Source organism: Chenopodium quinoa, unplaced genomic scaffold, assembly GCF_001683475.1.
Source record: "Chenopodium quinoa cultivar QQ74 unplaced genomic scaffold, ASM168347v1, whole genome shotgun sequence".
Classification (NCBI taxonomy): Eukaryota; Viridiplantae; Streptophyta; class Magnoliopsida; order Caryophyllales; family Amaranthaceae; genus Chenopodium; species Chenopodium quinoa.
Genome location: NW_018744498.1, coordinates 1,578,999 through 1,602,073, shown reverse-complemented (window position 1 = coordinate 1,602,073; position 23,075 = coordinate 1,578,999). Strand labels below are relative to the sequence as shown.

Here is a 23,075-nt window from a genome sequence, read left to right as displayed (position 1 = left end):
TCCACTCAAAGTAGGGGACTTTGTACTTAGAAAAATGGAAGCAGTTGGTAGGGCTAATGAGTCTGGCAAACTAACTCCAAACTGGGAAGGACCCTACCGAATCTATGCGGAAGTCAGGGACGGTACCTACCGTCTGGAAACACCAGACGGACAACCGTTGCCTCGAACCTGGAATGTAGATAACCTTAAAAAATATTTTTTCTGAATGATGTAAAGTAAAGAGCTACTTAATAAAGTTTGCACTTACTATTCAATTTTGCATTACGAGGGGCATGCAGTCTGTACCTTTACAGTCGGCTACTCTCCATTGAGTATTTTTACTCTATCTCCAGAGGGGCACGCCGTCTGTACCTTTACAGTCGGCTACTCTCCATTGAGTTTCACTCTTTATCTTTAGAGGGGCATGCCGTCTGTTCCTTTACAGTCGGCTACTCTCCATCGAGTATTTTACTCACAATACTTAGCTAAAAAGATTAAGGCCTGGCCGATCATGTAACTAACAGGCGGCTACCCTTCTTTTACTTAGCACCTACGTTCACCAAGAACTTACCAAGGCCACCGGCCGAATGATCAGACCAGGCGCCAAGCCACCTGATCAAATCTACAAAACTAATTCGACCTGTCCCAACATCATAGCAGGCGTCCGACGGCATCCCTCCGGATGAAATTCGTCGCAGAGAGCAGCTCCCTTTCGGGTGGAACATTGTTCTATAAACTAATTACACGGCACCTATACGACTGTCCCCAAGGGCAACCACGTAGCCGTTTTTGAGACAAGGATAACTCTATCACTAACCAAACCAGTGGTAGCAGTTGACATCTGAGTCAGATAATCGCCTGTATTACTTGGGATAAATGCAGGGGGTACCTATTGAGTTAATAGCCAACAAACATTGGCGAATCAAGGGGTCTAGCCGGCCTACGCCGCCTGGTACCTCTACTTCTCAAACAAAAGTGACGGCGACTGAGTAACTCCAAAGTTAACTCATAGTCACTCCTTCAAATTTGGTATGGAATCCAAAAAGTTTGAGTCGTCCGCCTGTTTTAAACAAACAAGGGCACTCGAACCCCTATTCCTACTGGATAACCTATTGAGTTAATAGCCAACAAACATTGGTGAATCAAGGGGTCTAGCCGGCCTACGCCGCCTGATACCTCTACTACTCAATCAAGATTGTGACAAAGACTAAGTAACTCCTATGTTAACTTAATAGTCACTCAAACTTAGTATGGAGCCTAAAAGGTATGAGTCGTCCACTTGTTTTTAATAAACAAAGGCTCTCAACCAATACTCTTGCTAGGTTAACAAATAACGAGTTAAAAGCCAACATTGGCGATAAAGGGAAACAACCGGTACCCGCCGCTTGTTTTCCTACTTAATTCCCTGGCTACTAGGTAATTCTATTTACTTGGTCAAACTGAATAAAGAGTTCGAATACCGATTGATTAAATGGCCGACTGATCATCTATCCTGGACACAGACAACCAGTCGTCCAGGGGCATAGGCGGCATACTTACTATTTGTACCTGTCTTAACGTTCGGCCATACACAACAGTCGGTCTAGTGAGCAAATTTCAAATACTTAGACAAATTTGAACCAAAACAAAAAATTTGATTAAAAATGAGCCGGCCATAAAAGACCAGCAGAATATTCAAAACCCCGGCCCCCTGGCCGGGTAATTACAAAGCAAACGGCACGCAGGCCGTGAAAAGAAAAAATACTTAAAGCTTAAGAAGGGGGCAGTTCAGTATCAGCAGCAGCCGCCTGGTCAGCACTCTTCTTGCTGGACTCGGCCTTAGCTGCACCATCTTTTGATGCCTTACCCCCAAGTGGCACAAGCGCCACAACCGGCTCTTCCTCCTCCAACGCACCGTCCAACGCCTCTTCTTCAGCAGCCGCCAGGATCTGTTGATTATATATTTCCGAACACTGGCGGTACGTTCTTTCCCATGAGGCAAAGTCAGCACTGGGGAACAGTCGTTCCCAGGTCATGCGTTGGATTTGAGCGGAGTCTTCCACCATCTCCCGGACGAGCTCTTGTTTCTCTTGCTCGGCCTTATCCGAGAGCTCTTGGGTAAGACTCTTCTCCTGGTTCACCAGGCGTTCTTTTACGTTAGCCAAAGATTTCTCCATGGCTTCGTAAGAGTGCAGTTTTTGGCGAAGGGGTTTCAGCTCGGCTTTAAGGTTGGTGACGGTCCCCTCCAGCTCGTCAACCTTCTTTTGGGCCGCCTCTAGCTGAGCCCGAACAGCGGCGGTCGCCTGCGCCTGATAATAAAGAAGATCAATGGTCAGTACTTCATTTTGGGCAATTTGAAACATTGCCTTATCACAGCTGGAGGCGGCCATAGCCTTTGCGGCCTTTACCTCTTTGTTTTTCCGATCAATCGGCTTGCGAAGGCTGTTGACTCGGAGCAGGGCCTAAGTACAAAGAAAAACAGGCGTCAGTTTCCAGATAAAAAGTTAACAGGCGTCCTAGAACTCAAAAGCTCAAAAATGTACTAAGTATACCTCAGCAAGGACCCCTGAAATTCCATCAAGGTCAAGGGTGCCGGCACCCCTGACCGCCTCCCTGTCAGATGGAGGAACTACTTTAACCATTGACTTGGCTACCTCAACCAAGTCAAGTCCCTGGGGGCCGGCTGCATTAAGTAAAAGGATAAAACAAGTTAGACTTAATCAAGAAGGAAGCAAGGGTAAGCTTTACAATTGAGTGTCCATACATCTAGGCGGCCCCGCCTGGGTTTTTGAAGAAGTGGCCGGCTGCTTCTCAGCCGCCACTGTTTTCCTGGAGGACCCAGGAGAGCTTGCAACAGTCGTCCTCCGGGCCTTGGGGTCCGGCTGTTGCGAGGAAGAAGCCCTTGGAGTGCCAGACTGAAAACAAAAAGAGTTAGTATATGCATAAGACGACTAAAAGGGGAAGAGTTTTCAAAGCTTACCAAGGGTGCCTCCTTGTTGGGGGAGTCGGCATACGACTGCTTCATTAGCGAGACCCGCAGCATGGCCGCCGCAGTCTTAGATGCTGTTATTTTACTCATGGCGTCAGCTGCAAGAAATAAGCAGCAAAGTTAGTAAAAATCCCAAGTAAACAAGGCATGAAAAAACAGAGTATTCGTCAGGCCGGCTACCTCTAGAGCACCGGCTGCCGAGGCCACAGGCGGCCAAAAAGTACTCGTCATAGAGCCACTTGAAGCTCGGGACGCAGTTTAGGGGTACTTGCTCTCGTACCCCTAAAGTAGAGTTCACCCTAGTCTCTACTTTGAAGAGTCCTTTGTCTAGGATCTCTTTTTTAGCCTTTGGGGGAACAGGCGGCATGCTGCGGCCGCCTGCGAGAAGAGGCGGATCCCTATTCCACTTGTTAAAGCGTTTTTTCAGCTCCGTGTCTGAACCCTCGATAATAAGGAAGGTGTTCCGCCAATCCTTCCATTTGTTTGCCTTACCTCTAGTCATGAGGTAACCCCTATGGCTTGTTAATTGATACCAGCCGGTACCTCCCGACTTAGGGGTCCGGCTGAGATAGTTCATATGGGCGAAAGCCTCAAAGCTTGGCTCCACCCCGTTCAGTTCGCACCCGGCCACATAGCCGAGTACGTTTACCCAAGAGTTGGGGGCTAACTGCCATAACCCCAGATCATACCCATCTAAAATCCGCTGAACAGCCGGATGTAATGGGAAGCGTAGTCCAGCTTTGATGGCCGCCACATAGCAGCCAAAGCAGCCGTCACCATAGCTGGTACCAGCCGGCCAGACGACAGTATCTTCTGGATCCGGCACAAACAGTAAAAACTCCGGGCCCATTTTGTGGTTAGCAATAAAGCTCGCCACGTTGTCTTGCATGGTTGCGATCCGGCCCCGGGGTACCCTGCAGTAGTAGGGGGCGTTTTCCTCTCTGTAAGAGGCGGACGGCTCCGCCCAATTGTCCCCCTTCTCAACTGCATGAGAACGTCTCGCCTCTTGTAGGCGGCTATGTTTTTCTTCTGAGCCAGGAGAACTGTGGCCAGAAGAACTGGACTCAGACTCGTCCTCTGACGAGTCCGAGGAGGACGACTCCTCCCCTTTCCTAGAGGGGCCCGCCTCCTCTCCCTTAGAAGGAGCAGAAGGAAAATTAGACATGTCCACGGTAAGATGGGAAGGGAACACCTTGGCCCCTCTCTCAGAACTGTCGGCTTGACAGTCGCCTCGTTCTACATCTGGCGCCTGGTCAGATGTTTCACTAAGGAGCACCCTTTGGGAGGAGCCGTCTGAGTTTGATATCATAGCAGTCTTTTTTGTTCTGGCCATCACGTTCTGCATAGACACAGATACAGTCGGACTTTGTATAAAGGGCAAAGATGGGTCCAGAAAAGGGCAGGCGGCACTCCTAGTCCTAGATTCAGCCGTCCCCGGTGACCGGCTGATCACTAACTTAGGGCGTGTCGTGTGCTTCCATGGTGCCATTTCAAAAAATAAAAAGAAAATTAAGAGTAAGAGAACTAAGTTACCTGAACGAGTGACGGTTGATGAAGTCCTGAAAGTTCGGGTCAGTCGGCTTGTCAGAACAGGCGGTAGGCAGAAAAGGTCCGAAATGTCAGAGCAAGTTCATGGGTCCGAATGTTCTCGCAAAGTTCTCAAATGTGAAAATGACCGAAGTCAGCACTTCCTTTTATAGGCAAAGTGAGAAGGCGAAAGGTCGCTTCCAAATTCAAAATGTGGGCGGGAAAAATCTCTCGGCCGTTTGCAAGATGACACCTGTAACAGGCCGTCGCCTGTCACCGTGCGACACCTGTCACAGGCGACCCGTGACCAGTCACGTGCCACCTGTGAGGGGCAAATGATTAGGGGGTTTTTATCCACCAATCACCTTCTGACAAGTGGACCAACCAGGTTCCGCCACGTGTCCTTCACGAAGGACAACAGGAGCCTGCCACGTGTCAGTCACAGATACGTCCTCTACGGACCACTATAGACACGCCACGTGTCCACCCATGCCAAATGGGACAACCGGTCATCAAGGCCCAATTCAGTCTAGAGGCCCGATCAGCCCTAGGTTTACCTTAAACCTAGAGAGTTGCACGCTTCTCAAGGCTATAAATACTCGATTAATCCTCATTAATCACAGAACAGAAAAGAGATCTCATTACTTTAATTTCTGTATTAATTACTCCTTAATCAGGTACTAACTTGACCGTTGGAGGCGGAGCTCTCAGGAGTCTCCGTTATTTTGCAGGTACAGGCGTCCGGTTCCAGTCTCGGAATTGTAACTCTCCCGCAGGACATCAGAAAACCCCGAAACAGAACCTACATCTCTATGCATTTGCATAGTGCTCTACCACTTGAGCTAATAGGTTTTAGCATGCCCAACGATTAAATAATGTACTGTAATTCAACCCTATGTTCTAAGCTTTTTTTCAATTTTCTAAAAAATGTTCAGAATATTTTCTAAAAAAAAAAAATTCCCTAATGTTCTAAATCTATGTTTTGAGAGTTTTCCTATGTTCTAAATTGCCTTTTTCTTCTTTAGTAATAATAATAAATTGTTATTTTTTGCTGATATTTTTCAGAATTTTCTAAATTTCCTTGACCTTGTTGTCTTTCATGTTTCTATCAATGATTTTTATGATTTATAAGTAGTAAAGTTAACTAAAAATTGCTAGATACAATAACCATGACTGAGAATATAAAATAGATTCGTATAATCATATACGAAGTATGTTCTAATTTTTTTTTTTTTTTTGGCTAATCCTATGTTCTAAATTTAGTCCATTTATGTTCTAAAGTTTTTTTTTCCTATGTTCTAAATTTAGTCTATTTATGTTCTAAAGTTTTTTTTTTTTTTTTCTAAATTTTTTCTACCTATGTTCTAAAGTTTATTTTCCTATGTTCTAAATTCTTTTGTCTATGATCTAATTATTTTTCCTATGTTCTAAATTTCCTACTACCTATGTTCTAAACTAGTGCTCTAAATTTTCAACGTTCTAAATTAATTTATTGTCTATGTTCTAAATGTTTTCCTGTATTTAAAACATGTGCTTTAAATTTTTTCCTATAATCTAAACCTGTACTCTAATTTTTTTTCTATGTTTTAAATTTTTTAAAGCCTGTGTTCTAAAATTTTGTTTTACCTATGTTCTAAACACGTGCTTTAAATTTTTTCCTATGTTCAAAACATTTGCTCCTTCACCACTCTTTTACCTATGTTCTACCCTGCTGCTCAGCCACTTAACCTTCACCACTCCCTCTCTTATCCTACACCGCATCTCCAATCCACATCCCTCACTAGCAGTAAAGTTTTCTGCCTATGTTCTAAATCATGAAAAGTAATCTCCTTATGTTCTAAATTAGTTTTCTAATGTTCTAAATTATTTACCCTATGTTCTAATTTTTTTCTTGTGTTCTAAAGTATCTTTCTATGTTCTAAACCTTTTCTTATGTTCTAAAATTTTTCTTGTGAAATTTTCTCTCATGCTCTAAACTATCTTTCTATGTTCTAAACCTTTTCTTATGTTCTAAATTTTTTTGCCTATGTTCTAAATTTTTCTCTCATATTCTAAATTATTTTACCTATGTTCGTTCTAAACCCTTTCTTATGTTCTAATTTTTTTTTGCCTATGTTCTAAAATTTTCTCTCATGTTCGAAACTATCTTTCTTATGTTCTAAACCTTTTTTTATGTTCTAAATTTTTTTGCCTATGTTCTAAAATTTTCTCTCATGTTCTAAATTAAACTATTTTTCCTATGTTCTAAACCTTTGCCTGTGTTCCTCCCTTCACATTTTACAATTTCTCAAACCAAAGGGGCCCCACCCAATACTCCACTAATTTTGACAGCAGCTACTTCTACTTTAAAATCGATAATTATCATACTAGAAAGCTACATTGGCATTGATATGGCCACATTGTATCAAGTTAAATTGCCCCCATCATGTATACAAAACCATCCTAACTTGCCAGGCATCTACAATTCATCTTGAGACAGTTAAGTTTGCAACATCATAAATTCATAACTCATAAGCATGGTATAAGACTATAAGTTCATCCACCTATTTTAAGCCTTTGAACTCATTAATAATGCCCAGCTAGCCAGCATAATCCTCCCACCCCTCCTTCCCTCTCTCTTTCTCCTCAGTCCCCAAGTTTTCCCTCAAAGATAATATATGTCAATCAATCAATCTAACGAAAGCACTAATTCATCCATCTAAAGGCCAACCAACCAATGATATCACTAACAATTAAGAACGCAATAAGAGGTATCACTAACTTAAAACATAATGAAAAAGAGTTTAGAACATTATGAGATAGAGTTTAGAACATCCTAAGCTAATTTACAATTCACAAAAGTCAATTAATTCATTTAGAAATTCCGAAATTACATATTTAGTTGCAAAACATAATAGACATACAATAAGTCATCAAAAAAAACTGAAAACATAGACTATTCAATAAAAGATTGAATACAGAGGTAGCAATATAATCGAAATACTACTAAAATGAAGCCAAAAAAACCAAAAAGAATCGCAGCAAAAAAAAAACAAACAAGAAATAATCAAGTAGTGCTGAAATTACCTAATATCGCTGAAATTCGAACACTAAAATTGCTAAAATTCGAACCCTAACTCCGCTGAAAATTCCAGCCCTAAAATCACTGAAATTTGAACACTAAAATCGCCGAAAATTAATGAAAATCAAATGAGAAAAATAAAAAATCGACTTGAAATCATGCTAAAATCAGAAAAATCACAAAAATCAAATCAGAATTTCGTGATTTTTGGAGAGAATTTGGGGGTTTTAGGAGAGAGAGTGAGGTAGTAAGTAGAAACTTTATAAAGTGTGGGTTATGGTTGAGGAGAGAGAAAATTTGGGGTTTATATATGGTGGTGGTTTGTTTTCATATTTACTATAATGCCATTACTAACATTCCTTTAATCTGGAGCGTCTATTACAATCTAATCCTACGGATTAGATTGGTTCTTATATATACTAGGTTCTTATATAAGGAGGGGTTCTTACCGGATCCCTCCCCTATATATATATATATATATATATATATATATATATATATTATCTTTATTCTCCTTTTCTCTTCCTTATTCGTTGTACGCAAAAAAAACTTAAGCTTATTCTTTTGTCTAGACATAATCAAAATTACTTTAGAACATGGACAAGTAATTTAAAACATAAACTTAAATGCTTTAGAACATAAAATTAAATACTTTAGAACATAATCAGAAATAATTTAGAACATTATAATAATAAATTAGAACATAATTAGAAATACTTTAAAACATTGACATGTAATTTAGAACTCAATCAAAATTACTTTAAAACGTAGATATATAATTTAGAACACATTAGAAATAGTTTATGTAAATTAGAACATAATAAGAATTACTTTAGAACGTACACATGCAACTTGAAACATATTAAGAATTACTTTATATACATTAGAACACAATCAAAATAACTTAAAATTAGGTTAATTTTCCAAATGATATTAATGTTCCAAATTATACACATGTTCAAAATAGTCATCTCCATATTTGTACAAAAATGTACTATTGTATTGTTTTAAATATTTTTCTAAAGATATATACTTGAGATTTACACAACCATATATCAAAATTTGTTGATCTTTGACCACTTTCTAGCCATCTTCAACACTCTTTTCCGTTCTTCATTTACTTCTGATGTTATAATCTTCCCACAATACTCCACTCGTAACCTTTTCTTTTTCTCAAACTGCACAAAAAATAAAAAAAAATGACTTTAGAACATATACATGTAATTTAGAACATAATCAGAATTACTTTAGAAAAATTACATGTAATTAGAACCTAATCATATATGTCTTGTAGTTTAGAACATTCTAAAAATAGTTGTCTTTGTAGGCATTATATAGTTTTAACTCTTTACAAGATTCATTCAAGTCTAATGCATTTAAAGGTCGTTCTACCTACAGTTAATGGTAAGAGCGTATAAACCAAATTACAAAAAAAGTACTCAACACAGGATCCTAATGTTATACTTGATACGAATTCAAAATCACAGTTATGCCAAGCTCATATAGTCATGTGTATGTTGAATTTTAGAGTACAATATTAGGTTAATGTTACAAATTAGGTTAATGTTCAAAATATACATGTAATTTAGAACATGTTCAAAATAGTCATCTCCATATTTAGAACATATACATGTAATTTAGAACATAATCAGAATTACTTTAAAACATTGACATGTAATTAGAACCTAATCATATATGTCTTGTACTTACATTATCCTTCTCTAGTCCTGAATTCCATTGTTTTTGACATTGGCCTTCATAGGTTTCCATGTGCTTCAACAGAAATACTCCACAATCATGTTTATTTGCGTTGCTTTTCCATTTCATCTCAACATTTCTTGTTTCATAGGTAGAAATAATGACACTCTTATTATCAATTTCTTCATAAAATTCATCACCAAATACTTCCAATTAAAAAATTAATAATATAATTAGAACATAATTAGAATTAGAAATCATACATGTAATTTATAACATAATTAGAAATACTTTAGAACATTGACATGTAATTTAGAACTCAATTACAATTATTTTAAAATATAGATATATAATTTAGGACATCATTAGAAATAGTTTATAACATTGATATGTAAATTATAACATAGATATAAAACTTAGAACATTATTAGAAATACTTTAGAATATATACATGTAACTTAGAATATAATCAAAATTACTTTGGAACATAGACAAGTAATTTAGAACATAGATATGTAAATTAGAACATATTTAGAATAACTTAAAATTAGGTCAATGTTCCAATTAAGGTTAATGTAGAACATTGATATGATTTATAATTTAGAACATTATTAGAAATACTTTAGAATATGGACATGTAACTTAGAACATAATCAGAATTACTTTAGAACATAGACTAGTAATTTAGAACATAGATATGTACATTAGAACATAATAAGAATAACTTAAAATTATGTTAATGTTCCAAATAAGGTTATTGTTCCATATGATATCAATGTTCCAAAATTTCTTTATAGCATAGTAAAAAAATTATAATTAACTAAGTCAAAACTTTACACCTTACCATCTTTGTAAAATCATCTCCATATTTGTCTTCAACCGAGACATTTGGTGAAAGAATCATGTTATCAATAGCATCGAGAGTACCTTCCATAAAGTTGAAGCACAACAAATAATATATAGTGATCCGGTAAAACAGCCGGAAAGTAAACCTACGTTTAAAACATAATCAGATACTTTAGAACATAAACAAACATGTGTTTAAAACATAATCAGATACTTTAGAACATAAATAAAAAATAAATAGAACACTATATAAAGAAAAAAAAAGTTACCAATTGAAAGTTGTTAAATGTTGTTACTTCGGCATTTTGTCATTTCTTTTCTCATTTGATGAAACAAAGCTTTCTTTCTATCTTCCCAACTTTCAGTATTTTTGATGTATTTTTTAGTACAAAGAATGAGCTGGAAAAAAAAAGAAATTAAAACTTAAGTAATTAGAACATTGACATATAAATAAAACATAGACATGTAATTTAGAACAAAATTAGAAATACTTTAGAACATTGACATGTGATTTAGAACTAAATCATAACTACTTTAGAACATCATTTGAAATACTTTAGAACATTGATATGTAAATTAAAACATCATCAGAATTACTTTAGAAAATAGACACATAAGTTAGAACATAAATTTCTTTATAGCATGATAAGAAAATAATAATTAACCAAGTAATTTAGAAATAAACTCTTTAGAACATAATTAAAAATAAACTCTTTAGAACATAACCAAAATTACTTTAGAACATAGATATGTAATTTAGAAAATAATCAAAAATATTTTAGAATATTGACATGTAATTTAGAATATAATCAGAATTACTTTTGAACATAGTCATATAATAGCATGATAAAAAAATAAAAAAAAAAATTAATTAACTAAGTCAATTCTTAACACCAAAACCTTCTTTACCAAATTAAACCACAAAAAATAATCATATGTGTCTTGTATAATCTATATGGTAAGATAATTAGAACATACATATCATTCAGTAGAGAAAAAAAATCTACTCTTCGTGTCTACACCACGCCTTTTATTTTCACAATTTAATATGAAAGCAAAAGCATCTGCAATGTTGTTGAACATGTGACTACATCCTGAAAGACTATCCATCTCATCTCTCCTAATCACCTATTGCCGCTTTGTCAGCATACAAAAGTTCCCTAAAATGAGAACAAAAACTATATTAAATCAAAACAACATTTTGAACATAAACATAATAATTTAGAACATAAGCATGTAATTTTAAACATCAGCATAGTGCTTTAGAACTAAATTTTAGAACATGGTCAAGTAATTTAGAACATGACCAGAAAATTTTTAGAACATAAACTATATTAATCAAAACAAAATTTTAAACATTAGCATAATAGTTTAGAACCTAAGCACGTAATTTTGAACATAAATATACAACTTTAGAACATAAACTTGTAACATTTAGAACATTTACTTAGAAAAAATATAACCATCAATATTGAATTTGATTAGAAGACGAAGATGGGAATTTCAAACATGTACTTTAGAACATAAGCTTCTACCTTAGAAGATAAATACAATGTTTAGAACATAAGTATATACTTCCTCTGTTCTTTTTTACTTGACCTGTTTCTTTTATCACGCTTGCCAATGCAAAACTGAAGGTTCAATGGGCACTCAAGAGGGGGGGGGGTGAATTGAGTGTTAAGTAATCGTTGGCTAATTTTGCTTCTTTTCGGATTATGTGTGAGGAACCAGTTGTGCTGGTTCCCGTACGCAGCGGAATATAAATAAGCAATAAAGAAGACAACAAATTTAACGAAATAAAACAAAGCAATAAAGAACACAACAAATTTAACGAGGTTCAGCCAACTCAGGCCTACGTCCTCCTATCCTAAGTTCTTTATTAATCTACTCCGAAAAACAAAGACAAAGAACACTCTGCTGTTCCCTACTCCGGGAACCAGCAAACCCCACACTCTACTCCGAGTGTGCTCTCGACTTACACTCGTAAGCCCAATGTGTTTGAACTCACAAACACTCACCCAGCCTTTAACCCCTTTGTTAAAGACTCAATACAAAAATCAAGAACTCCCCTTTGATCTCACTTCTACGAAGCTAATTGAGAGAAAATATTTAAGTACTAGAATGCTCTTGTATATGACTTGATGAATGGGATTAGTGCTTAAGTATATGCTCTCAAATAATTGCTCTTTTTTTTTGGAGAGGCACACGAAATATGTGAAATAAGATGAGTTTATATAAGCTTAGATTCCTAAAACCTAGTTTCCTTAAATCACACAATCTTAGAGAATAAGATATAATGTAATTTTAGGAAAGTTTTTATCTTATTTGATTTAATCACAAAGATAGAATCAATTAAGATAAATACTCCTAGTTTTTAGGTAACCAAGAATATTTCATCTTATTTCCAGCTGCACAAAATATTTTCAAAATAATCTTTTCGAAAAAATCTTTTTGTAAAATCTTTTTCCAAAACAGCAGCTCGAATATTTCGTACAGTGAACCTGGTTCCCCGACCTGGTTCCCTGAATTGAAACATGTTATGAAACCTGTTCCAACTCTGTACCAGATTTCATATCATACTTCAATATACTTTTAAGCACTTATATAACCCAAACATGCAAGCATACTACGGAGCATATTACATGAAAACCTAGATAACATATTAAAGCATAAATCGTCTTTTCTTCATGTAATCTTCAAGACTTGAATCTTCCTTGAATACTTCTATTATGAGCAAACAATCTTTCTTCGAAATATCTTCGAAAGGCTTCTATGCTCCAAGTCTTGGAATCAACTCAACTACTGCACATGTAACATGGTTAATGCACAATAAAGAGTATGTGACTACTTTTCCGCATAGCAGTCAAGGAAACGGTTCATACTGGTTCCCCACCAGTACATAGCACATTTATCATCTAACTGGTTCCTGTATATAGATAAGTTAGTTCAATAGATAACTCATATAGTCAATAACTTATCTAGGGAAACAGTGTTCTATTATAGCTGGTTCCAACCAACTGTTTTCAACACTTATTAAAACCTGTTTCCCATAGCTGTTTGTCATCATTCAAAACCATCATTCAAAACCTAAGGGACTCAACAAAAACTTTATTGATCAATAACTTAAATTCTCCATAAGTAAAAATTATAAAAGTTATATATTTATTATAGTACTTATTGAGACAAATCCCAAAAGATCATACATGTATATATTTTTCCTTACATATTATTCACAAAAGACGGTCAAAGGAGGGGTGGTGAATAATGTAAAAGTCAAAGCGGGTCAAGTAATAAAGAACGGAGGAAGTATATTTTATGACATAATCACATACTTTTATTATAAGCATATAAATATAGATGGATGAAATCTTACGCGTTATCTCCTTGAGCAAAAACATACTCAGCTATCATTTTATGATCTACATTGTTGAAGAGTTTTTCATGATTAACCATAAAAGGCAAACGCAAGTACATTGGAAGCTTATCCTTTCCTCTTTTTTTCCTTGTTTCTTCTTCTTCTTCTTCTTCTTCTTCTTCTTCTTCTTCTTCTTCTTCTTCTTCTTCTTCTTGTTTTTCTTCTTGCTTCCTATTCAATTGAATAAAATAAACAATCAACAACTAAAATCAAATAAGTTGTTCTTTTCTTCAACATGCTTCTTCTTTTCTTTTTTGGTTTTTTTTGTCCTATGCTTCTTCATTCAATGTAGGTGGATGATCTAGATTCAAAAAATTTAGAACATCAAAAAGAACTTTTGACATAATAAACATTATAAATTTCCAATATACATACAAGAAAAATAAAGTTAAAATAAGTCAAACTTACCAACTATTGGTGAGGGCGACAACAAATTGAAGCTTGGAGGAGAAATATCTTTATGCATCTTTTTTAGAGGAATTGGTGTCTTTGGTGTGTCGTTATTCCTTTCCGTTTTCTTCTTTGTTGTACGCAAGAAAATTTTAAGCTTATTCTTTTGTCTAAACAAAATCAAAATTACTTTAGAACATGGGCAAGTAATTTAGAACATAATAAGAAATACTTTAGAACATAAACATAAATACTTTATAACATATTAGAAATACTAATAACAAACCCAAATCAAAACCAATATATTTAACTAGAACACACAAACCATTAATTCTATATTAAAGTTTTATTAAATCATCCAACATATGTTCTAAACCAAAATCAATGTTTTAAATATTCCTATTATTAAGTTACATTGATTACCCTTTCTTTGCTTCAACTTTCTTTTTTTCCTCTTTTTTCTCCTTCCTTCTCCCCTCTTGTCTTTCTCCTTCTTGCTCCTCTTGTCTTTCTCCTTCCTTCTCCTCTTGTCTTTCTCCTTCATTCGCCTCTTGTCTTTCTTCTTGATTATCCTCTTGTCCTTGTTCTTGTTTCTCTTCTTGTTCTTGAGAACATAAGGGAAAACTATAGAATATAAAGGAAAAATATAATAGAACATAATAGAAAACTTTAGAATATAATATAAAACTTTAGATCATAATAGAAATACTTTAGAACATAATAGAAATACTTTAGAACATAATAGAAAATTAAACATAATATACGAATATTCTATTTAATTTTTTTTAGTACTTTTCCTTTTTTTCAAATCAATTGATTCAAAGAACATTAATAAGAAATGAGTTTGGAAATAATTGAAAATTACCAACTATAGGTGAAGAGATACTATCATCTATCCTCTCATCGTTGTTCTTTTCTCTTTCTCCTTCCTTTGATGGCAAAACTTCATAATAATTACAAGACGTAATTTTAGAACATCACTATATCATAAAGATTTGAGTTGGAACATAAACACTTGATTTAATAGCATAATTTAGGACATAAGTATAATGTAGAAATTAAACATGTAATTATCATGTCCCAATGTCTTTGGTGACTTTTCATCATTGAATTTCTTCCATGCTATGTTCATTAACATATCCAATTTTTCTATGAATGCCGGCTCATCGAAGACATGTTGATCTTGACTAAGTATGGAAGGACTTTTTTCTTGTTGCTTTTCTTCTTCTTGATTTACCAATGACTATATATAAGAATACATAAGTTAGAGTCCAATAAGGCATTTATATATGTTGAACTATTATAAATATAAAAATTACACTTTAGAACATAGGCTAAAAATAGTTTAGAACATGATTATAATACCTTTGTGGTATACTTGCACCAAATGTTGTCTATAAGATGATGCATTTTCCCAGTTGTTTCTTCCTTAACAAAGAGATCTTTTGCTTGGTCCAACATGATATACATCTCTTTCACATTCGATGCAAGACTTTTTGCCAAATCTCCAAATTTGCTTAAAAAGCCCTAATAATTTAGAACATAAAATAATGAATATTTAAAACATTATAGAAATAAGTAAATAAATTAATTAAAAAAATATTAAAACATTATACCATCATGTCATTTGGAGACGTTATAGAATTACAAGCCATTGATTGGTTTTCCTTAACTTTCTCCTTTCCTTTGTCTTTCCTTTGTTTTTTCTATTATTTTCTTCTCCCCTTGTTTTTCTCTAATTGTCAAGGGTTGCTCTTTCTTCTTACCTTTGTCATTCCCTTTCCTTTTTTCCAATCCCTTTTTAAATATAAATTATTTAGAATATTACATGCATAAATATAATGTATAGATAAATATAAAACGATAATTACCATTGATGGACCTTTAAAACACATACAATAAACTTTAGAACATATATTATAAAGTTTAAAACATAAGCATATACAAAAATCATACCACATTCAATTTCATTCTTTCTAGTACTTTTCCTTTTCAAAATCCAAGGTCTTTCTCTAACTTCAATCTTGTATGAAACCTTTCTTGGTTCCGCAATGATATTAGTGGAACTTCACGTGTTATCTCTAACCCCTTCCTTTGTACCCGATCAAAATAGGATACCTACAAGAACATCATTAGAAATACTTTAGAACATTGATATGTAAATTAGAACATAGATATATCATTTAGAACATCATTAGAAATTACCATAAGAAAGATTAAAGGACCCGTGAAGAAAGATTCTCCATCTAGCCATTTTTTAGTAGTTTCCATCAAGTGCTCCTTAACAAATTTGCACCAATCCAACTTAACTATATTCTTCGTATCCTTGCAACTATACAAAAACTTAACGTATAGTTGGTTGCTATTAGTTGAACGGATGCAACTATTAATCACACAAACCAAAAAATTCCAAATGAATTCATCCGAAACTTGTTTTTGTTCTTTATCTACCTCTTTCACCTTTTGGATCCTACTAATCAATTGTGCATTTGTTGAAGCACCCTGTAAGTAATTTAGAACATGGACAAGTAATTTAGAACATAATCAAAAATACTTTAGAACATAATCAGAAATACTTTAGAACATAATCAAAAATACTTTTGAACATAATCAGAATTACTTTAGAACATAAGCAAAAATACTTTAGAAATTAAGCAGAAATACTTTAGAACATAAGTAGAAATACTTTAGAACATTATTAAAATAAATTATAACATAAGCCAAATAACAAGTTTAGAATACAAGCACACATAAAAATAAGTTTTTTCTCCATTTTTGCATAAAGTTTGCACATTCATTCTTGTTTTCTATTGTATCAAGAATTGCTATATCTCCCATTGGCAATCTATATGTCATGTGAACATCAATTTCATCAAAGAGTATTTCTTCTTCTCTCCTCGGTAGCATCAAGCAACATCTTTTGGGATCAAACTTCGTAAGAAGTTGTTTTGTCAACCTAGATTTAAATTAAAGGTTTAGAATAAAAAATACATATAGATTATAATTTAAATAAAAATAGAAATTAACATAATTAAACTTTAGAACATTAATTAGAACTTTATAAGAATTAGAACATAATAGTTGATATTTAAATAATAAAAACAAAAAATAAAAGTTAATGCTAGTGCTTACCAAGAATCCGCATAATGTGGTGCATCCAATTTCAAAAAAGCTCCAAATCCAATTTTCTTAATTGCTTGTTTATGCTTATCAGAAAGACCTACCAACACTTGTTTCATCAATTCCTTAGCAGTAACTCTTTGATAAGCTGATCTCTTATTTTTTTTTTCTCTTTGATTATTTTGACATCCTCATCATCCTTTTCTTTTTCAATCTTTCTTTTCATATTTTTTTTCAAAACCACCTGAAAAAAGTAGAACATTAGAAAGAATTTTAACATAATAAAAACATAAACTTTAGAACATCAGCATATAGTTTAAAATACATGTATTTTAAAGCATGAACTTTAGAACATCAGCATAAAGATTTGAATTAGTAGATAAATTATTGTTATAAAAAATAAAGTTTAGAACATATGTATATAATTAAAACATCAACTTGGAAATGTAAGCATGTAACTTACAAAAATCATTTACTTATTAATTAAATCATTTAATTTAGAACACAAGAATGAATGTATTAGAACATATATATATAATTAATAAAGTTACATATTAATTAAATCATTAACTTTAGAACATAAGCATGAATATATAAAATATAAACATGAAATTTATGACATTAGCATATAATTTAAAACATAAACAAATAATTTAGAACCTTTTTTACTATCATCGTTCACATCATCTCTTTATCATCTTTCTCCTCCAACTTTGGTCCATCCATCTCATCATTAATATCATGTTTATCATCATCGTCATCATCTTCTTCTTCCTTTTTTTTTTTTCATTTTTCTAGTTGGTTGAATCGTTGATGAAAGCTTGACACTTTTTTTTTTTTTTTTTTTTTTTTTTTTCCGTTTTTGACTTTGCATATGTTTCTCAAATTCAGCTTTGTCAATTACTTCCGCTTCATTTTCAACAAATTTCTTTTAAAATCAAATATAAATGATTTAGAACATATATGATATCTTTAAAATATAATAAAAAATACTTTAAAACATTGACATGTATTATAAATAATTTCAAAAATATATGATAATCTTTAGAACATAATAGAAAACTTTATATCATAATAGAAATACTTTAGAACATAATAAAAAATCTTAGAACATAATAGAAATACTTTAGAACATAAGGGAAAACTTCAGAACATAAGGGAAAAATATAATAAAACATAATAGAAAACTTTAGATCATAATAGAAATACTTTAGAACATAATAGAAAATCTTAGAACATAATAGAAATACTTTAGAACATAAGGGAAAACTTTAGAACATAATAAAAAACTTTAGAACATAATAGAAAACTTTAGATCATAATAGGATTACTTTAGATCATAATAGAAATACTTTAGATCATAATAGAAATACTTTAGAACATAATAGAAAATCTTAGAACATAATAGAAATACTTTAGAACAAAAGGGAAAACTTTAGAACATAAGGGAAAACTTTAGAACATAAGGGAAAAATAATACATAAACTTTAATTACCTTTTTCTTCCATAAGTAATTTTTTCATCTGGTATAATAGTAATTTCTTCTTCTGATTTTTCTTCATTTTGGCCTTGCATTTTGCTGCAATTTTAAAAAATAAAAAAATTAGTAACATTCCAACATTAGTATATATTTTAAACATAAGAATAGTTTAGAGCATGCAAAAAATAGTTTAGAACATGCTGAAAATAGTTGTCTTTGTAGGCATTATATAGTTTTAACTCTTTAAGAGATTCATTCAAGTCCAATGCATTTAAAGATCTTTCTACCTACAATTAATGGTAAGAGCATACAAACCAAACTACAAAAAAAGTATTCTACACAGGATCCTAATGATATACTTGATACGAATTCAAAATCACAGTTATACCAAGCTCATATAGTCATGTGTATGTTGAAGTTTAGAGTACAATGTACAAGGAAACTACCATAAGATGCTAAGTATGTACCAGATACTTTTTAATAAAATCATTTGCCCAACAATTGGACTTCAAAATATTCAACTAATGGTATAAAAGGAAAGGAGGATATGTAGAAGAGAAATAAGATATTAGACATTTACAATCAAAACTAATAGAAACTAGAAACGCAACTAACAATTAGGGAGGGAGACATAGTATGTAACTTTTATCCTAAAAATTGCCACTGCAGGGACATTAAGTCTCAATTTAGTTGCATGCCAAATAAATTTTCAATGAAAGCAATACCTATACTTTCATCAATTCCTATGATCAATTATACTCCGTATTTCAAAAGGAAAAGACTTCATTTATAAGAATAACACAAAAGGAAAAGACTTCATTTATAAGAATAACTGAAACTTCCATCACCTATGAAAGCAAAGACCCTCTAATTGGGAACAGCTTGTGTATAATCAAGAGTAGCGCCAACCAACAACCCAATAGATCATGAAATTTCTATCACTAACAATTAAGAACACAACAAGAGCGTATAACTAATTTAGAACATGCTGAAACCGAGTTTAGAACATGCTGAAAACAAGTTTAGAACATGCTTAAAAATAGTTTAGAACACGCTAAGCTTATTTACATAATTACTTGCAAAAAATAATAGACACATCACATTTTGTATTGCTAAAAGAGTTCGATTCTACAGAACACTACAAAATTTAAATCACAGCAACAAAAAAAAAATACAAAAACCTCAATCTCATACTATTGACATCAACTTCAGTTTCAGCTACAGCAGTAATCGACCCCATAGCCTACAAACCACCATTATTAAGCAAAAATATGTCAAAAAAATCATGAAATTGAGCAGATTAATTCACATAAAAGTGGGAAAAATGGAGGAAATAGAAAAAGACCGTTTGAACACGAGAAGAATCAAGCTGACGATCTTCGACTCGATCAGTAAGCTTATCGAAAGCTTTACTTTGCTGTTGCACAAGTAATCAAACATAAATAAAGCTAACATGAATAAATCTATAATGAGCATTAAAAATGTCAAAAACAGACACAGAGGATAACATATAGATCAGAGAATAATAACTTTTGAGTTATAAACAAATAAAATCCTAATGAGAGGGCCTATATTTGATCATTGCTAAACAGCTCAAAAAGTAGGAGGTAAAGCTCAAAGCCCCAAAGTGTTCTGTGTTTGAGTTGAAAGATAGGGCCAAGCTACTTTGATAGGCTCGTTAGTCAGTACATTAATTACCATAAATGGGTGAGAGGTAGTTAAAATGTTGGAATACCAAAGGCAGTTAATTTTCTAATTTAGAATTAGTGTTTAATTGTACAAAAGTTTAAGCAGAGAAATGGTAACACAATAGGCACTTGTACAAGGGGTTTTTAAGTTCTTTCTAATCTCTCCAACTGATATGAAGCAACCTTAAATTGAAAACTTTGGGTCCTATCCAAGACTTGCAAGTGATCCAAACCATAACTAAACCATAACTAACCTCATCCACCTGTTTAAGGGGTCTATATGTAGCACCATATGAACCACAGAAGCCAGTAAAAGTGATTCTAAAGCAAAATCACAGGACTACAGAACACAACAGAATTCATCAACACTCATTTTAAGATACATATAGCAGTTCAAGGTGCAATGGTACGCACAACTCACTTCCTAAGATAATCCAAACTAACTTTAATCGAGATCAGCATAAATCAAACAATGAAATTCATAAATAAAAATAAAGAAAATCGAAAACTGATGAAATCGAAAAATAATTTGAACATAAATAAAAAAAAATCGAACAAAAAAAAAAAAAAATCAAAAACTGATGAAATCGGAAAAAAAAAATGTCGAAGTGATGATTTATGATCTAAGAAATCGGAAAAAATCGAACATAAATCAAACAATGAAATTCATATAAAAAATCGAACATAAATCAAACATGAACAAAACGAACAAAATTGAGTATAGAATTCGCAAAAATCGAACAAAATCACCAACGAAAATCGAACAAAATCAACCTTAAAATCGAACAAAATCAACCATAAAAACGCCGAAAATTATTGAAAATCATATCAGAAATGCATGAGAATCATGAGAAATTCATAAAATTAGAACAAAATCGAAGAAAACGTACTTGATTTGAGCAATTTAGGTTGTTTTTGCAGCAATTTGGGCTAGATTTTGGGATTTGTGGAGAGAGAAAGTAAAGATGATTGAAAGTTTGAGGAGAGAGAAAATTTTGTACGGTTTGGTAGGGTTTAGGGGTAGGTTTTTTTGTTTTAATCTGATCGCTCATCCTAATTTAATCCTAATGAGATTGGTTCTTATATAACTAAGATTCTTATATAAAGAGGGTTCTTACCGAATCCCTCCCATATATATACGTAATATATATATATATATATAGGAACCGGTTATAATGAGAACAAATTCTATATATAATAAGAACTAGGAACTAATCTGGACTATCATATCTAACACAAAAAGCGCGCGATCTAATAACGTAGATTAATAAGATGAATTAAATGAGTTTCACAGAGTTCTAAGACTTTTAACCGCAAATTCTCTCTCCCCTGCCATTTTCTCTCTCCTCGAACATTATTCAAGCTTCCTCAATTCAATCAATAGTTCCAATATCAGAAAAAGTTGCTCCAATATCAGAAAAAGTTGCTACAATTCACATACTTCTTCAATATTGTGCTGAATCAGTTGCAAAATTTCTCGACGATAGAGGTAAGCATTGTCAATTTCGTATAAATCGTTATTTAGGGTATAATACTTAATTCGTCTAATCAGCTTATATATCCTTCTAATTTGCAGCATATATTTGCAAATTCGTCAACAATTTGGTGCGTTTTTCAGTTTAGCTTAATGATTATAAATTTCTTTTATGGTGAATTTCGAAGCTATCAATGGATCATCGTTAATTATTATGTCAATTTAGGGTTCATTGTAGTGAAATTTGAGCTTTGATTTACAATTTCTGATTTTATGAATGGTTGTAGTGATTGATTTTTTTTTTTTTCTAAAATTCCTTAAAAAAAAAAAAAATATATATATATATATCTTAAAGCACTGATATAGCAGAGTCTTTGAAATTTTGAGTGGTGTAGGCTTGCTAGCTCGTTGGATTGTGCAAGTTGGCTTGTTTTGGGTTATAGTTTGTTTAGCTATACTTTGTCCTTATCAATTATAAATGCCTTGCTTTCAAAGTAAACTTATCATAATTTGGCTTATAGTTTGTTAACTAGCTTGTCAGATGCATGTACCAAGTTATTCATGTCATTTATTTTTGGGATTTTGTATTGTAGTAATTGTGAAATTTTATAGCTTCAAAATTTGAAGTAAAAGAAAAACACTCAAAAGAAAATAATAAACACTAAAAGGAAAATGAAAATACTCATAGTCCTTACTGATGAAATAGGACTTGCTCTCTCTTTTGATGTCACAATAATAATAAAATAAAAAGAACCATTTTTTGTGTTTTTTTTTTCAATGTAGCTAGTCTTGCTTTGTTCCCTTTTTATATGTTTATTTTAGCCATGTATCTTGATGCTAATTAGACTCATCATTGTATAAATTTCTTTTGGGGGATCATATATTCATATATATGTTGTTTGTTGATGATGATTAGAAGTCTTAAACACACTTGATGTTTCAATCCGAGGTCTATTTCATTAGAAATTTCAATTTAATTATTATGTATACATCTCATAAAAGTAAACTAAATCTCTTTAAAAATAAACTAAACCTCTCTTAAAGTAAACTAATGCCAACAATGAGGACTTTTTGTTGTTTGTGTCTTTGGAGTGGGTGTGTGCTCATATCGAACCTCTGTTATGTTTAATGGGACATGGTAGAGCCGGGATATTGGTCTCACTCTAAAGTAAATAGAAAAGAATATAAAATAAATTAAGGACTTTATAGCTTGTTTGGATGGAGAGAAATGTAGGGAAGCTAAGGGGAGGGAAAGGAAGGGATGAGTTTTCCTCCATTTGGATAGAAAAAATGGGAGGTGAAGGAATTGGGAGGAAGAGAAATAGAAGGAAATTATTTCCTTCCATAATTAAGAAACAAATCTTTCCAAATCAGAGAAGATTTGGAAGGAAAACTGAACCAATCTCACTACTGTTTGTCGCCTCCACCA

General features: G+C 33.0%; 1 protein-coding gene and 1 long non-coding RNA gene across 5 annotated transcripts; both read right to left on the bottom strand.

The window, feature by feature from the left end:
* Positions 1 to 13,329: 13,329 nt before the first annotated feature.
* Positions 13,330 to 14,360, bottom strand: LOC110697751. Its single transcript, XR_002506560.1, has 3 exons — positions 14,308 to 14,360; positions 13,903 to 14,054; positions 13,330 to 13,665 (listed from the first exon to the last, which is right to left on the bottom strand). It is a non-coding gene; the product is annotated as an uncharacterized LOC110697751 (long non-coding RNA).
* Positions 14,361 to 15,757: 1,397 nt separating this feature from the next.
* On the bottom strand, positions 15,758 to 21,356 carry LOC110697749. Of its 4 annotated transcripts, none has more exons than XM_021875127.1 (7): positions 21,063 to 21,356; positions 19,830 to 19,901; positions 19,679 to 19,727; positions 18,500 to 18,583; positions 17,017 to 17,248; positions 16,090 to 16,386; positions 15,758 to 16,002 (listed from the first exon to the last, which is right to left on the bottom strand). In XM_021875127.1, exons 1-5 carry the CDS (start codon positions 21,222 to 21,224, stop codon positions 17,214 to 17,216), a joined length of 402 nt encoding a protein of 133 aa, XP_021730819.1. In that variant the 5' UTR covers positions 21,225 to 21,356; the 3' UTR covers positions 15,758 to 16,002; positions 16,090 to 16,386; positions 17,017 to 17,213. The 4 variants fall into 4 exon arrangements, with proteins under 4 accessions (XP_021730819.1, XP_021730821.1, XP_021730820.1 ...); XM_021875129.1 differs by having other exon boundaries at positions 19,666 to 19,727; positions 21,063 to 21,346; XM_021875128.1 differs by lacking the exons at positions 15,758 to 16,002; positions 16,090 to 16,386 and adding an exon at positions 16,568 to 16,840.
* Positions 21,357 to 23,075: the final 1,719 nt, after the last annotated feature.